Genomic DNA, 15,609 nt, shown 5'->3' with positions numbered 1-15,609 from the left:
TCCCCCTCTCCGTTTCTCCCCATCCTCTCCTCGCCTCCTCGTTATTTCCACCGGTCCCGATTTTCTCCGGGGCTCGAGTGAGGGGTGGGGGGTGGGGACTGAGGGAAGAGGAACCCTGCCCCAAAGTGCTATGTCCCAGTCCTCACCTGTCCCTGGGAGAATGGGGCTCCAATGACAGCCACGGAGTGGACAGACTTCTTCCGGACGGAGTGCACTTGCGTCCGGAGGAGACGCGAGAGGTGGCTCCTCAGGGACATGATGGGCAGCGCAGGAAGTAGCAGACTCAAAAGTCTGCTGCATGCGGATCGCCGCCTGAGGTGAGCGCCGGGGCCGGCAGCGCTTAAAGCCTAGAGGCGCGCGCCGCCCCGCCCCCGCCCCATGACGTCACCGCCTCCCGGCCCCGCCCAGGCCCCCGCAGCCTCGCCCCCAGCCAGCCCCCGGCACACCTTCCTGCAGGCCCCGCCCGTTGTTGCTCCTTGCCCCTGCTCTCGCTGGTGTCACTTGGCTCCGGTCCGAGCTCTCGGGCCAAGGACATGCCCCTGCCGCTGACGCCACAGGGCCAAGATCGGGGGCCTGGCCAATAAGAAGGAAGTCCCGGAGAGGTGTGTCCCGTGGCGGGAAGCGGCCACCGCCCCCCACCCCGCCCCCCAAAATTCGCGAACTCAACGGAACACGCGAACGAACCAACACGTACGTGGGCTCGAGGATCGTGACTCTCTCCGCACAAATGAACGCCTGGCAGATGCCAGTTCTACGGAAGAGTTGGCTGGGGCTGGACTTGGTCCGACCCCACGTGAGTGCCTGGCCAACACCAAGCTGCTGTCCATCGGTTCCATTTCATCTCAGAGCTCAAGGTCCAGGAAATGTGCTTGTCACCCGCTTTGGGCGTCAAAGGCTAGGAGATCCAATATAGATTAGAGCTCTCCGGGAGGGCCATGTTAATATTAATAACTCACCTATTTTAGCTATTTTGGATGTGAAGGTTAGGATTTATAAATTACCTTCTAGGCGTTTTCAGTTCTTCATCTGAATAACAGGAGTACCGGTTATTAAAAAACAAGCATAGCAATATATCTGAACTACTTCTCAATATTAGGGAGGCTAAAGAGCTGACGGGCTCTTTATTTAGTATCTCATATAATAACTTCAGATATGCAGATGACACCACCCTTATGGCAGAAAGTGAAGAGGAACTAAAAAGCCTCTTGATGAAAGTGAAAGTGGAGAGTGAAAAAGTTGGTTTAAAGCTCAACATTCAGAAAACGAAGATCATGGCATCTGGTCCCATCACTTCATGGGAAATAGATGGAGAAACAGTGGAAACAGTGTCAGACTTTATTTTGGGGGCTCCAAAATCACTGCAGATGGTGACTGCAGCCATGAAATTAAAAGACGCTTACTCCTTGGAAGGAAAGTTATGACCAACCTAGATAGCATATTCAAAAGCAGAGACATTACTTTGCCAACAAAGGTCCATCTAGTCAAGGCTATGGTTTTACCTGTGGCCATGTATGGATGTGAGAGTTGGACTGTGAAGAAAGCTGAGTGCCAAAGAATTGATGCTTTTGAACTGTGGTGTTGGAGAAGACTCTTGAGAGTCCCTTGGACTGCAAGGAGATCCAACCAGTCCATCCTAAAGGAGATCAGTCCTGGGTGTTCATTGGAAGGACTGATGTTGAACCTGAAACTCCAATACTTTGGCCACCTCATGGGAAGAGTTGACTCATTGGAAAAGACCCTGATGCCAGGAGGGATTGGGGGCAGGAGGAGAAGGGGACGACAGAGGATGAGATGGCTGGATGGCATCACCGACTTGCTGCACATGAGTCTGAGTGAACTCTAGGAGTTGGTGATGGACAGGGAGGCCTGGCGTGCTGCGATTCATGGGGCGGCAAAGAGTTGGACACGACTGAGCAACTGAACTGAACTGAAAGAACTGACAGTAACTACTTAAAGTTGTAATAGTAATATTCTAATAACCAATGTAAGTTCTAAGAACTTTTAGCCCTCTGACAATTCCATGAAGTAGGGACTGTTTTAAGGTCATGGAAATAGGATTAGAGAAGATATTTACTTTTCCAAAGTCAGGAAGCTTGTAAGTGGTAGCTACCTGACTCTCGATTCCAAACTCTTAACCATGATTACTGTCTTACAGGAATGACTTGTAAGGAATGACTTATACGAATCTGGACATTAGTCCTATCAAAAATAAATTTTTATATCAGACCAGGTCAGATCAGTCACTCAGTCGTGTCCGACTCTTTTCGACCCCATGAATCGCAGCACGCCAGGCCTCCCTGTCCATCACCAACTCCTGGAGTTCACTCAGACTCATGTCCATCAAGTCAGTGATGCCATCCAGCCATCTCATCCTCTGTCACCCCCTTCTCCTGCTGCCCGCAATCCCTCCCAGCATCAGAGTCTTTTCCAATGAGTCAGCTCTTCGCATGAGGTGGCCAAAGTACTGGAGTTTCAGCTTTAGCATCATTCCTTCCAAAGAAATCCCAGGGCTGATCTCCTTCAGAATGGACTGGTTAGATCTCCTTGCAGTCCAAGGGACTCTCAAGAGTCCTCCAACACCACAGTTCAAAAGCATCAATTCTTCAGCACTCAGCCTTCTTCACAGTCCAGCTCTCACATCCATACATGACCACAGGAAAAACCATAGCTTTGACTAGACGAACCTTTGTTGGCAAAGTAATGTCTCTGCTTTTGAATATGCTGTCTAGGTTGGTCATAACTTTCCTTCCAAGGAGTAAGCGTCTTTTAATTTCATGGCTGCAGTCACCATCTGCAGTGATTTTGGAGCCCAAAAAATGAAGTCTGCCACTGTTTCCACTGTTTCCCCATCTATTTCCCATGAAGTGATGGGACCAGATGCCATGATCTTCGTTTTCTGAATGTTGAGCTTTAAGCCAACTTTTCACTCTCCTCTTTCACTTTCATCAAGAGGCTTTTTAGTTCCTCTTCACTTTCTGCCATAAGGGTGGTGTCATCTGCATATCTGAGGTTATTGATATTTCTCCTGGCAATCTTGATTCCAGCTTGTGTTTCTTCCAGTCCAGCGTTTCTCACGATGTACTCTGCATATAAGTCAAATAAGCAGGGTGACAATATACAGCCTTGACTTACTCCTTTTTCTATTTGGAACCAGTCTGTTCCATGTCCAGTTCTAACTGTTGCTTCCTGACCTGCATACAAATTTCTCAAGAGGCAGATCAGGGTGGTCTGGTATTCCCATCTCTTTCAGAATTTCCCACAGTTTATTGTGATCCACACAGTCAAAGGCTTTGGCATAGTCAAGAAAGCAGAAATAGATGTTTTTCTGGAACTCTCTTGCTTTTTCCATGATCCAGCGGATGTTGGCAATTTGATCTCTGGTTCCTCTGCCTTTTCTAAATCCAGCTTGAACATCAGGAAGTTCACAGTTCACATATTGCTGAAGCCTGGCTTGGAGAATTTTGAGCGTTACTTTACTAGCATGTGAGATGAGTGCAACTGTGCGGTAGTTTGAGCAGTCTTTGGCATTGCCTTTCTTTGGGATTGGAATGAAAACTAAATACCTGAAAATTTTTTCACCTGATGCCAACTTACATGCTGCTATTTAAAATATTTCAGAAGTCTCCATGGCGGTGTCATAATTCCAAGGAGCTTTAGTACTATAAGACAGGTTTTGTTTGTTTTTTGGCTGCGCTGCAGGGGCTTGTGAGGAATCGTAGTTCCCCCGACCAGGGGACCAGGGATCCATCTGGTTGTTGGCAGTGAAAACATGGAGTCTTTCCCACTGGACCACCAGGGAAATCCTAAGGCAGTTTTATTTTTAAAGGATAAATTTTATACCTGTCTCCCCCTGCTGGTTTAGAAAGAGGTGTCTTTGGAGCCTTAGCAAAGTAAGCAGAGTATTACTGTGAGGCAGTGGTTTTGAAAGTGTGGTCCCAGATCAGCAGGGTCAATATTTGCATGCTTGGCAAAAATGAAAATTACTGAGTCTGACCCCCAAACAAAAAAGATCTTCACGACCCAGATAATCACGATGGTGTGATCACTCATCTAGAGCCAGACATCCTGGAATGTGAAGTCAAGTGGGCCTTAGAAAGCATCACTATGAACAAAACTAGTGGAGCTGATTGAATTCCAGTTGAGCTATTCGAAATCCTGAAAGATGATGCTGTGAAAGTGCTGCACTCAATATGCCAGGAAATTTGGAAAACTCAGCAGTGGCCACAGGACTGGAAAAGGTCAGTATTCATGCTGATCCCAAAGAAAGGCAATGCCAAAGAATGCTCAAACTACCGCACAATTGCACTCATCTCACATGCTAGTAAAGTAATGCTCAAAATTCTGCAAGCCAGGCTTCAGCAATATGTGAACCGTGAACTTCCAGATGTTCAAACTGGTTTTAGAAAAGGCAGAGGAACCAGAGATCAAATTGCCAACATCTGCTGGATCATAGAAAAAGCAAGAGAGTTCCAGAAAAACATCTATTTCTGCTTTATTGACTATGCCAAAGCCTTTGACTGTGTGGATCACAATAAACTGTGGGAAATTCTGAAAGAGATGGGAATACCAGACCACCCTGATCTGCCTCTTGAGAAATTTGTATGCAGGTCAGGAAGCAACAGTTAGAACTGGACATGGAACAGACTGGTTCCAAATAGGAAAAGGAGTACGTCAAGGCTGTATATTGTCACCCTGCTTATTTGACTTATATGCAGAGTACATCATGAGAAACGCTGGACTGGAAGAAACACAAGCTGGAATCAAGATTGCCAGGAGAAATATCAATAACCTCAGATATGCAGATGACACCACCCTTATGGCAGAAAGTGAAGAGGAACTAAAAAGCCTCTTGATGAAAGTGAAAGAGGAGAGTGAAAAGTTGGCTTAAAGCTCAACATTCAGAAAACGAAGATCATGGCATCTGGTCCCATCACTTCATGGGAAATAGATGGGGAAACAGTGGAAACAGTGGCAGACTTTATTTTTTGGGCTCCAAAATCACTGCAGATGGTGACTGCAGCCATGAAATTAAAAGATGCTTACTCCTTGGAAGGAAAGTTATGAACAACCTAGATAGCATATTCAAAAACAGAGACATTACTTTGCCAACAAAGTCCGTCTAGTCAAGGCTATAGTTTTTCCTGTGGTCATGTATGGATGTGAGAGTTGGACTGTGAAGAAGGCTGAATGCCAAAGAATTGCTGCTTTTGAACTGTGGTGTTGGAGAAGACTCTTGAGAGTCCCTTGGAATGCAGTCCATTCTGAAGGAGATCAGCCCTGGGATTTCTTTGGAGGGAATGATTCTGAAGCTGAAACTCCAGTACTTTGGCCACCTCATGCAAAGAGCTGACTCATTGGAAAAGACTCTGATGCTGGGAGGGATTGGGGGCAGCAGGAGAAGGGGACGACAGAGGATGAGATGGCTGGATGGCATCACTGACTCGATGGATGTGAGTCTGGGTGAACTCCGGGAGTTGGTGATGGACAGGGAGGCCTGGCGTGCTGCAATTAATGGGGTCACAAAGAGTCGGACATGACTGAGTGACTGAACTGAACTGAACTGACCCCCAAACGTTATTGGCTAAATAACTCTGTGGGGGTAGGGCGCCAACAGCCTGGTTTTTAAACAAATTCTCCAGGGTAGGGGAATGTGGAGAGCCTGGATGGGGCCGTGATCAGGGAGTCACTGGTTTGTCACACTTGAGCAGATCCTTGTGATTATCTAAGTGCATTTTTCTTGCCCATCGACCCATCCATTTTTTTCCCCCTTGCTATGTTTTCAGAAGTTGATACTGTCACAGATTACCTCAGGCTTTCCTGGAAACCTCAGCTCATGAGCACCTACTGCGAGTCACCAGATTGATTTTCTAAAGTATTACATGAATCCTGCACGTCACTCTCACTGGTCCTCCACCACCTACAGTTTACTCACAGGTAAATTACTAGTTCCACAATACTATACATCAGGGGAGTGAATAGTAGATTTTTATATCACTATTATACTTTAAAATTATTAATTTCATATATCTGAAATATTTTATAGTTCATTTCTTTAAAACCCAAAGTTCAAATAACAGGTCTGCTTTTATTTCCAAATAGGTATTTATTTTCAAAATAAGTAATTAAAGATAATATTCTAAAATTACATAAAAGAATGAGTTAAATTTTAGAAATTTATTTTAAGACTTGTAGTACTCTTTTATAATATAGCTGTTGGACCTTTCCTCAAGTCCAAACCAGCTGGTTTTCTTTTTCTTCTTCCTTTGTAGGAGGACCTAGAGATTCTGCCTCAGCAATTCACTGGCTGCCAATACGTACTCTATCCCTTGATAGGTTGCTGGGAGTGTGTGCTGGGGGTGATAGGTGGGGGGTGGTCAGTAGGTAAGACCTGATGATGGTGTTGAGAGATCTCCCTGGTGTAAATACTTCACAAGGGCTATCATTTCAAGCTACCATTGTGATGTCACTGAACATGAAACTGGGAAAATGTGCTCATTATAAAATATTTTCACCGTATGTATACAATCACCATAAATAACCTCAAGAGGATAAAAAAGTAAAATATAGTAAAATAATTAGGCATAAAGTTTTGAGTATATCTTTGTTTTTATGTTGATTTACTTGTAAGTTTATATAATTTGACTTTTAATGATGGCAATGTTTAACAACTGGCTTGCAAAATTCCTGAAAATTTGACAATAGGGTCTTGTGTGTGCTTAGTAGCTCTGTCGTGTCCAATTCTCTGCAGCCCCATGGGGACTGTAGCCCGCCAGGCTCCTCTGGCCATGGAATTTTCCAAGCAACAGTACTGGAGCGGGTTGCCATTTCCGGCTCCAGCAGATCTTTCCGACAGGTGGCTAAAAGCAGTGTCCAGCACACCACTGTTTACTACAAATCTAAGGGAACTTGCTGCTGCTGCTGCTAAGTCGCTTCAGTCATGTCCGACTCTGTGCAACCCCATGGACGGCAGCCCACCAGGCTCCCCCGTACCTGGGATTCTCCAGGCAAGAACACTGGAGTGGGTTGCCATTTCCTTCTCCAATGCATGAAAGTGAAAAGTGAAAGTGAAGTCGCTCAGTCGTGTCCGACTCTAGTGACCCCATGCACTGCAGTCTACCAGGCACCTCCATCCATGGGATTTTCCAGGCTAAAGTACTGGAGTGGGTTGCCATTCTTAGAGAAGACTAAATTGCAAATTCTCAAAGGCAGGAACCATGACTCTTTCTGTTCATCATTTGATCCTTTCCAGAGTACATCGCTTGGCACATAACAGGAGCTTGGTAATGAACAAAACTTACAGACTTTTATGAAGCCCTTATTCATGGTCCTTGGTCTATGGCTCTGATATGGTAAGTGGAAATTTCCAAAGGGCTGAGCTCATTGACCACACCTTTTCACTTGAAAGTCTGTGTGTATACTCACTCAGTTGTGTCTGACTCTTTGCGACCCCTTGGACTATAGCCCACCAGGCTCCTCTGTCCATGGGATTTTCCAGGCAAGAATATTGGAGTGCGTTACCATTACGTCTTCCAAGGAATCTTCCAAACCCAGGGATCAAACCCGAGTCTCATGCATTTCCTGCACTGGCAGGCAGATTCTTTACCGCTGAGCCACCTGCGAAGCCCTACTCTAAAGTTTAGAGCCTCTTAGTTAAACTATTCATGTATTCATTTATTGTCAATATTTAACACATTTAAATACTGTCAATATTTAATGTGCAAAAAAAACCAACATTGTTCTATGTGCTGTTGACAATGACAGATAAAATCTCATCACTCCCAGTACTTACATTCTAGTGGGGAAAACAATCAAGTAGATGCGTAATTGAGCAAGCTCCTGGGAGATAGTGGAGGACAGGAAAGCCTGGCATGCTGCAGTCCATGGGATTGCAGAGTCGGTCCTGACTTAGTGACTGAACACACACACACAGGTACATAATTTCAGATGGCAGTAAATGGTATGGAGAAAATAATGCAGAGTAATGGAAACAGATGTACTGTTTTAGAGAGAAGGGTCAAGAAAGGCCTCTCCAAACTGACATTTGAGCCAAAGACCTGAATGATTAAGGAGCTACCGTAACAAGTTCTAGGAAAAGAGCCTTTCAGGCTTACAGGAACAGCAAGACCAATAGCCCTAAGTTGAAACCGGCTTATGGGTCTGAAGAACAAGAATGCCTATATAGCCCAAATGTCCAGAGCAAAGGGAACACGGTGACCTGGGTCATGTTGGTAGGTGGGGGTCAGGTGTCAGGGGCATCGTTGAAGGGGATAAACTTCAGAAAAAGAATTTTTACAGAAACGCAGAGGATTAATGTTTCTGAATCTGCATTAGGGAGTTGGGAAAATGTGGTCCCTTCTTTCTTGCTTTTCCATCCTGGAGCTGGGAGAATTCATGCAATAAGGGTAAGGTAGCCAAGGATGAGTTCTAAGGAGGGTAAGACGTAACAATCTGTTTACCATGCAGTGGGGATTCCTGGGTTCAGTAGAAAGCCCGAAGTGAGGGGAATAGAAGAGGGGACGTAGGAGTAAATGACTGGCCTCATTGCCTGCCCAACCAGTAGTTCTGTGTGGAGGGGGGTGCCTGAGCCCTTCACATACTCATCACTGCCCCCCCCGCCACCTTCACCCTCACCCCCACAACACAGAGGGGGGTTTTATTTTTAGCCTTGATCATTGATAAAGAAGTAAAAACAGACCGACAGCTGCCATCAAAGGCCAAATGAAATTTAGGTGTGAAGTCTCTTTTGGTGCCAGCAGAGGCTGGGGCTGCAAAGGACACCAGAACACTTTGTCCTTTCTTCAGGTTCTACTACAAACAACCTTCAAGCCCTTTGCACCTTACTCTTCTTTCTGTTTAGGGCCTTACTTCCTTTCCCTCCCTCCCTCCCTTTCTTAATTCCTTCTCATTCTTCAGGTTTTCAGTTTGAAGTCACTTCTTAAGGAAGCCTTTCCAGACCTTCCAATGCTGAGTTAGACATGCTAGTACTAGCTAACATTATTGAATGATCACTATATACTAGATACCCGCTCAACGTGTTACAAGTGTTATTTAAATTTTCATCACAATGTAGTGAGGTAGGCACTGGTATTATCTCCATTTAAGATATGGACACCAAGACTTGGTAAGGCAAAGTCATTTGCTCAGGGTCACAGAGTAAGTGGTCAAAAGCAGAATCCAAAACCAAGTCAGATCAAGGGTATTGATTACCCCTCCCCTGGTTCCCTGCAGCCTCTGACTTACAATCATCCATTTAGAGGATTATATCTTTCTCCTGGAGAGCAACTTCTTTGAGAGCCTGAATGGTGTCTTAATATCATTTAACACAGTGCCTGGTACAGGAGGGGTGTTCAATAGATTTCTATAGAATAAATAGATACTAAATTACATATGTAAGTGTCTTTTTAAATTGAAGTATAATTAATTTACAATGTTGTGTTGGATTCTGCTGTACAGCAAAGTGATTCAGATTATATATTAATATATATATTTTCATAGTCTTTCCCAGTATCAGTTCAGTTCAGTTCAGTCACTCAGTCATGTCCGACTCGTTGTGACCCCATGAATCGCAGCACGCCAGGCCTCCCTGTCCATCACCAACTCCCGGAGTTTACCCAAACTCATGTGCATCGAGTCAGTGATGCCATCCAGCCATCTCATCCTCTGTCGTCCCCTTCTCCTCCTGCCCCCAATCCCTCCCAGCATCAGAGTCTTTTCCAATGAGTCAACTCTTCACATGAGGTAGCAAAGTATTGGAGTTTCAGCTTCAGCATCAGTCCTTCCAATGAACACCCAGGACTGATATCCTTTAGGATGGACTGGTTGAATCTCCTTGCAGTCCAAGGGACTCTCAAGAGTCTTCTCCAACACCACAGTTCAAAAGCATCAATTCTTTGGCACTCAGCCTTCTTCACAGTCCAACTCTCACATCCATACATGACCACAGGAAAAACCATAGCCTTGACTAGACAGACCTTTGTTGGCAAAGTAATGTCTCTGCTTTTGAATATGCTATCTAGGTTGGTCATAACTTTCCTTCCAAGGAGTGTCTTTTAATTTCATGGCTGCAATCACTATCTGCAGTGATTTTGGAGCCAAAAGAGTCTGACACTGTTCCCACTGTTTCCCCATCTATTTCCCATGAAGTGATGGGACCAGATGCCATGATCTTTGTTTTCTAAAAGTTGAGCTTTAAGCCAACTTTTTCACTCTCCTCTTTCACTTTCATCAAGAGGCTTTTTAGTTCCTCTTCACTTTCTGCCATAAGGGTGGTGTCATCTGCATATCTGAGGTTATTGATATTTCTCCCAGCAATCTTGATTCCAGCTTGTGCTTCTTCCAGCCCAGAGTTTCTCATGATATACTCTGCATACAAGTTAAATAAGCAGGCTGACAATATACAGCCTTGACCTACTCCTTTTCCTATTTGGAACCAGTCCATTGTTCCATGTCCAGTTCTAACTTGCTTCCTGACCTGCATATAGGTTTCTCAAGAGGCAGGTCAGGTGGTCTGGTATTCCCATCTCTTTCAGAATTTCCCACAGTTTCTTGTGATCCACACAGTCAAAGGCTTTGGCATAGTCAATAAAGCAGAAATAGATGTTTTTCTGAAACTCTTGCTTTTTCGATGACCCAGCAGATGTTGGCAATTTGATCTCTGGTTCCTCTGCCTTTTCTAAAACCAGCTTGAACATCAGGAAGTTCACGGTTCACATATCGCTGAAGCCTGGCTTGGAGTATTTTGAGCATTACTTTACTAGCATGTGAGATGAGTGCAATTGTGTGGTAGTTTGAGCATTCTTTGGCATTGCCTTTCTTTGGGATCAGCATGAAAACTGACCTTTTCCAGTCCTGTGGCCGCTGCTGAATTTTCCAAATTTGCTGGCATATTGAGTGCAGCACTTTCACAGCATCATCTTTCAGGATTTGGAATAGCTCAACTGGAATTCCATCACCTCTACTAGCTTTGTTTGTAGTGATGCTTTCTAAGGCCCACTTGACTTCATATTCCAGGATGTCTGGCTCTAGGTGAGTGATCACACCATCGTGATTATCTGGGTCATGAAGATCTTTTTTGTATAGTTCTGTGTATTCTTGCCACCTCTTCTTAATATCTTCTGCTTCTGTTAGGTCCATACCATTTCTGTCCTTTATCGAGCCCATCTTTGCATGAAATATTCCTTTGGTATCTCTAATTTTCTTGAAGAGATCTCTAGTCTTTCCCATTTTGTTGTTTTCCTCTATTTCTTTGCATCGATTGCTGAGGAAGGCTTTCTTATCTCTCTTTGCTGTTCTTTGGAACTCTGCATTCAGATGCTTATATCTTTCCTTTTCTCCTTTGCTTTTCGCTTCTCTTCTTTTCCCAGTATAGGTTATTATAAAATATTGAATATAGTCCCCTCTTGATAGATAGAGTGCCTGATGAACTATGGAATGAAGTTCGTGACATTGTAGAGGAGACAGGGATCAAGACCATCCCCATGGAAAAGAAATGCAAAAAAGCAAAATGGCTATCTGGGGAGGCCTTACAAATAGCTGTGAAAAGAAGAGAAGTGAAAAGCAAAGGAGAAAAAGAAAGATATAAACATCTGAATGCAGAGTTCCAAAGAATAGCAAGAAGAGATAAGAAAGCCTTCTTCAGCAATCGATGCAAAGAAATAGAGGAAAACAACAAAATGGGAAAGACTAGAGATCTCTTCAAGAAAATCAGAGATACCAAAGGAACATTTCATGCAAAGATGGACTCGATAAAGGACAGAAATGGTATGGACCTAACAGAAGCAGAAGATATTAAGAAGAGATGGCAAGAATACACAGAAGAACTGTGCAAAAAAGAGTTTCACGACCCAGATAATCACGATGGTGTGATCACTGACCTAGAGCCAGACATCCTGGAATGTGAAGTCAAGTGGGCCTTAGAAAGCATCACTACGAACAAAGCTAGTGGAGCTGATAGAATTCCAGTTGAGCTATTTCAAATCCTGAAAGATGATGCTGTGAAAGTGCCGAACTCAATATGCCAGGAAATTTGGAAAACTCAGCAGCGGCCACAGGACTGGAAAAGGTCAGTTTTCATGCTGATCCCAAAGAAAGGCAATGCCAAAGAATGCTCAAACTACCACACAATTGCACTCATCTCACATGCTAGTAAAGTAATGCTCAAAATACTCCAAGCCAGGCTTCAGCAATATGTGAACCGTGAACTTCCTGATGTTCAAGCTGGTTTTAGAAAAGGCAGAGGAACCAGAGATCAAATTGCCAACATCCGCTGGATCATGGAAAAAGCAAGAGAGTTCCAGAAAAACATCTATTTCTGCTTTCTTGACTATGCCAAAGCCTTTGACTGTGTGGATCACAATAAACTGTGGGAAATTCTTCAGGAGATGGGAATACCAGACCACCTGACCTGCCTCCTGAGAAATCTGTATGCAGGTCAGGAAGCAACAGTTAGAACTGGACATGGAACAACAGACTGGTTCCAAATAGGAAAAGGAGTACGTCAAGGCTGTATGTTGTCACCCTGCTTATTTGACTTATATGCAGAGTACATCATGAGAAACATTGGACTGGAAGAAACACAAGCTGGAATCAAGATTGCTGGGAGAAATATCAATAACCTCAGATATGCAGATGACACTACCCTTATGGCAGAAAGTGAAGAGGAACTAAAAAGCCTCTTGATGAAAGTGAAAGAGGAGAGTGAAAAAGTTGGCTTAAAGCTCAACATTCAGAAAACAAAGATCATGGCATCGGTCCCACCACTTCATGGGAAATAGATGGGGAAACAGTGGAAACAGTGGCAGACTTTATTTTTGGGGGCTCCAAAAACACTGCAGATGGTGACTGCAGCCATGAAATTAAAAGACGCTTACTCCTTGGAAGGAAAGTTATGTCCAACCTAGATAGCATATTCAAAAGCAGAGACATTACTTTGCCAACAAAGGTCTGTCTAGTCAAGGCTATGGTTTTTCCTGTGGTCATGTATGGATGTGACAGTTGGACTGTGAAGAAGGCTGAGTGCCGAAGAATTGATGCTTTTGAACTTTGGTGTTGGAGAAGACTCTTGAGAGTCCCTTGGACTGCAAGGAGATCCAACCAGTCCATTCTGAAGGAGATCAGCCCTGGGATTTCTTTGGAAGGAATGATTCTAAAGCTGAAACTCCAGTACTTTGGCCACCTCATGTGAAGAGTTGACTCATTGGAAAAGACCCTGATGCTGGGAGGGATTGGGGGCAGGAGGAGAAGGGGACGACAGAGGATGAGATGGCTGGATGGCATCACTGACTCGATGGACGTGAGTCTGAGTGAACTCCGGGAGTTGGTGATGGACAGGGAGGCCTGGTGTGCTGAAATTCATGGGGTCACAAAGAGTCGGACACGACTGAGCAACTGATCTGATCTGATCTCATCTGATGCTATCCAGTAGGACCTTGTTATTTACCATAAGTGAGTTTTAAAAGAAGTCATGTGTCTGTACACACCGCTATGCTTAAAATGGATAACCAACAACGACCAACTGTATAGCTCATGGAACTCTTCTCAATGTTATATGGCAGCCTGGCTGGGAGGGGAGTTTGGGGGAGAATGGATACATGTATATGTATGGCTGAGTCTCTTCATTGTTCACGGGAAACTATCACAACACTGTTAATTGACTATACCCCAGTACAAAATAAAAAGCTTAAAAAAATTAAAAGAAGTTATGTCTTTTTACGCTATGAAAGTTCTGAGGATGTAATTACCAGTCTTATATGGGGCAGGGAAGAACTCATGGAAGTGGTGTTGAAGCTGAGCTTAAGGATTTTCCAGGAGGAATCTGTAGGGTGTTTGGAACTGCAGTGATGAAAGTGGAAGGAGAAAGTCAATAAATATTTGGGCTTCCACTATTTATCAGATAGTGTTCTAGGATCTGGGGGTATAGTGATAAAGAGTCCAAGCTCTCCTTGAGACAGAGAATTGTAGGTATTGATCTGCATGATAAATAAAAGATGTGTGATAAATAACATAAGGTACTGTGGTAGAGAGTATGTATGGGGGAGAACTTTGTCAACCAGCTCAGTCAGGGAGGTGAGGGAGAGGTTAAAAGTACGGAGCAGCTGAAATACGGGGCACTGAGCTGCAGATTAGGAGAGGTTTTAAGCCTGGGTGAGGTGGAGGATGGTGTACTAGAGTAACATATATACAATATATATTATATAATATAGAGTAACAAAATGGTGGTGCTAGAATGCTAGCTCTAAAAGAATGAATAGGGACTTCCCTGGTGGTCCAGTGGTTAAGAATTCACCTGCCCACGCAGGGGACTCAGGTTCAATCCCTGTTTCAGGAAGATTCCACATGCCATGCTGGAAGCATGCTAAGCCCTTAGGCCACAACTACTGAGCCCGCACCCTAGAGCCTGGACTCCGCAAGCAGAGAAGCCACCGCAGTGTGAAGCCTGCGTACCGCAACTACAGAGTAGCTCCCGCTTGCCACAAGAGCAGCAAGAAGACCCAGAGCAGCCAAATACAAAGAAAATTTAAAAGAGGGATTGTGTGGTTTTTTAAAAAAAAGATGAAGAGCCCACCTAAGTTGTATGAAAATTATTTTAATAATATCTGATACAAGCCATAAAAAGAACATTAAAAAAAAAAAACTTAAGCGGAGCCTCCTGAAAACACAGTTGCCATTGACTCCCACCCCTCACTCCACTGAGGGATTTTCCTGATTGGGAAATGACTGACCTTTAACACCAAAGAGGGAACCGGCTGCCTATTGGCGTCAAAAAGCCAAACAGAATTTTCCATACTTTGAAGTATGAAGTCCTCCCCACTTCTCATTTTGTTAAGTTGGTGTATATAGCTTTACTCTGGCTATTCAGTGAGTTACTCTTACTGAGTAACTTGCTTTCTTCCTGTTAATCTCTTGTCAGTTAATTTGCAAGCCCGCCCCGCCCCCCCCGCCCCGTCCCCACCCCCTTCACTTAAACTTAAAATGGCAGAGGAAAAGATTTCTGCCAGCAGTTTTTGACCCTTGCAGCTGATAAAAAGAACCTAGGGACCTTTTTCGGAGAAGGCAATGGCACCCCACTCCAGTACTCTTGCCTGGAGAATCCCAGGGACGGGGGTGCCTGGTGGGCTGCCATCTATGGGGTCGCACAGAGTCAGACACGATTGAAGCGACTTAGCAGCAGCAGCAGAGACCTTTTTAAGAAATACTCAATTCCCTATCCTCTCTCCCCCACCACTCATTAGTTATCAGAGATGGCCCCAGACACTAGTTTTGAAAGCTCCCCAGGTGGTTCTAATCAGTTCAGTTCAGTCATTCAGTCGTGTCCGATTCTTTGCGACCCCATGAATCACAGCACGCCAGGCCTCCCTGTCCATCACCAACTCCCGGAGTTCACTCAGACTCACGTCCATCGAGTCAGTGATGCCATCCAGCCATCTCATCCTCTGTCGTCCCCTTCTCCTCCTGCCCCCAATCCCTCCCAGCATCAGAGTCTTTTCCAATGAGTCAACTCTTTGCATGAGGTGGCCAAAGTACTGGAGTTTCAGCTTTAGAATCATTCCTTCCAAAGAAATCCCAGGGCTGATCTCCTTCAGAATGGACTGGTTGGATCTCCTTGCAGTC

General features: G+C 44.6%; 1 protein-coding gene and 1 long non-coding RNA gene across 2 annotated transcripts in view; one reads left to right on the top strand and one right to left on the bottom strand.

Moving 5' to 3' along the window:
- Positions 1-354, bottom strand: part of ARG2 (arginase 2) — a 34,985-nt gene extending 34,631 nt beyond the window's left edge. The window contains exon 1 of the mRNA XM_070797752.1: positions 147-354. Coding sequence (XP_070653853.1) covers positions 147-257 — 111 coding nt within the window. The 5' untranslated portion in view covers positions 258-354. The remainder of the gene's footprint in view (positions 1-146) is intronic.
- A 95-nt stretch (positions 355-449) lies between these two features.
- On the top strand, positions 450-9,301 carry LOC139185345 (uncharacterized). The gene is made up of 3 exons (XR_011568970.1): positions 450-854; positions 5,784-5,934; positions 6,270-9,301. It is a non-coding gene; the product is annotated as an uncharacterized lncRNA (long non-coding RNA).
- Positions 9,302-15,609: the final 6,308 nt, after the last annotated feature.

This window comes from Bos indicus, chromosome 10 (assembly GCF_029378745.1).
Source record: "Bos indicus isolate NIAB-ARS_2022 breed Sahiwal x Tharparkar chromosome 10, NIAB-ARS_B.indTharparkar_mat_pri_1.0, whole genome shotgun sequence".
NCBI classification, from domain to species: domain Eukaryota; kingdom Metazoa; phylum Chordata; class Mammalia; order Artiodactyla; family Bovidae; genus Bos; species Bos indicus.
Note: the sequence above shows the minus strand (reverse complement) of the source record. Positions and strands in the feature narration are given on the sequence as shown.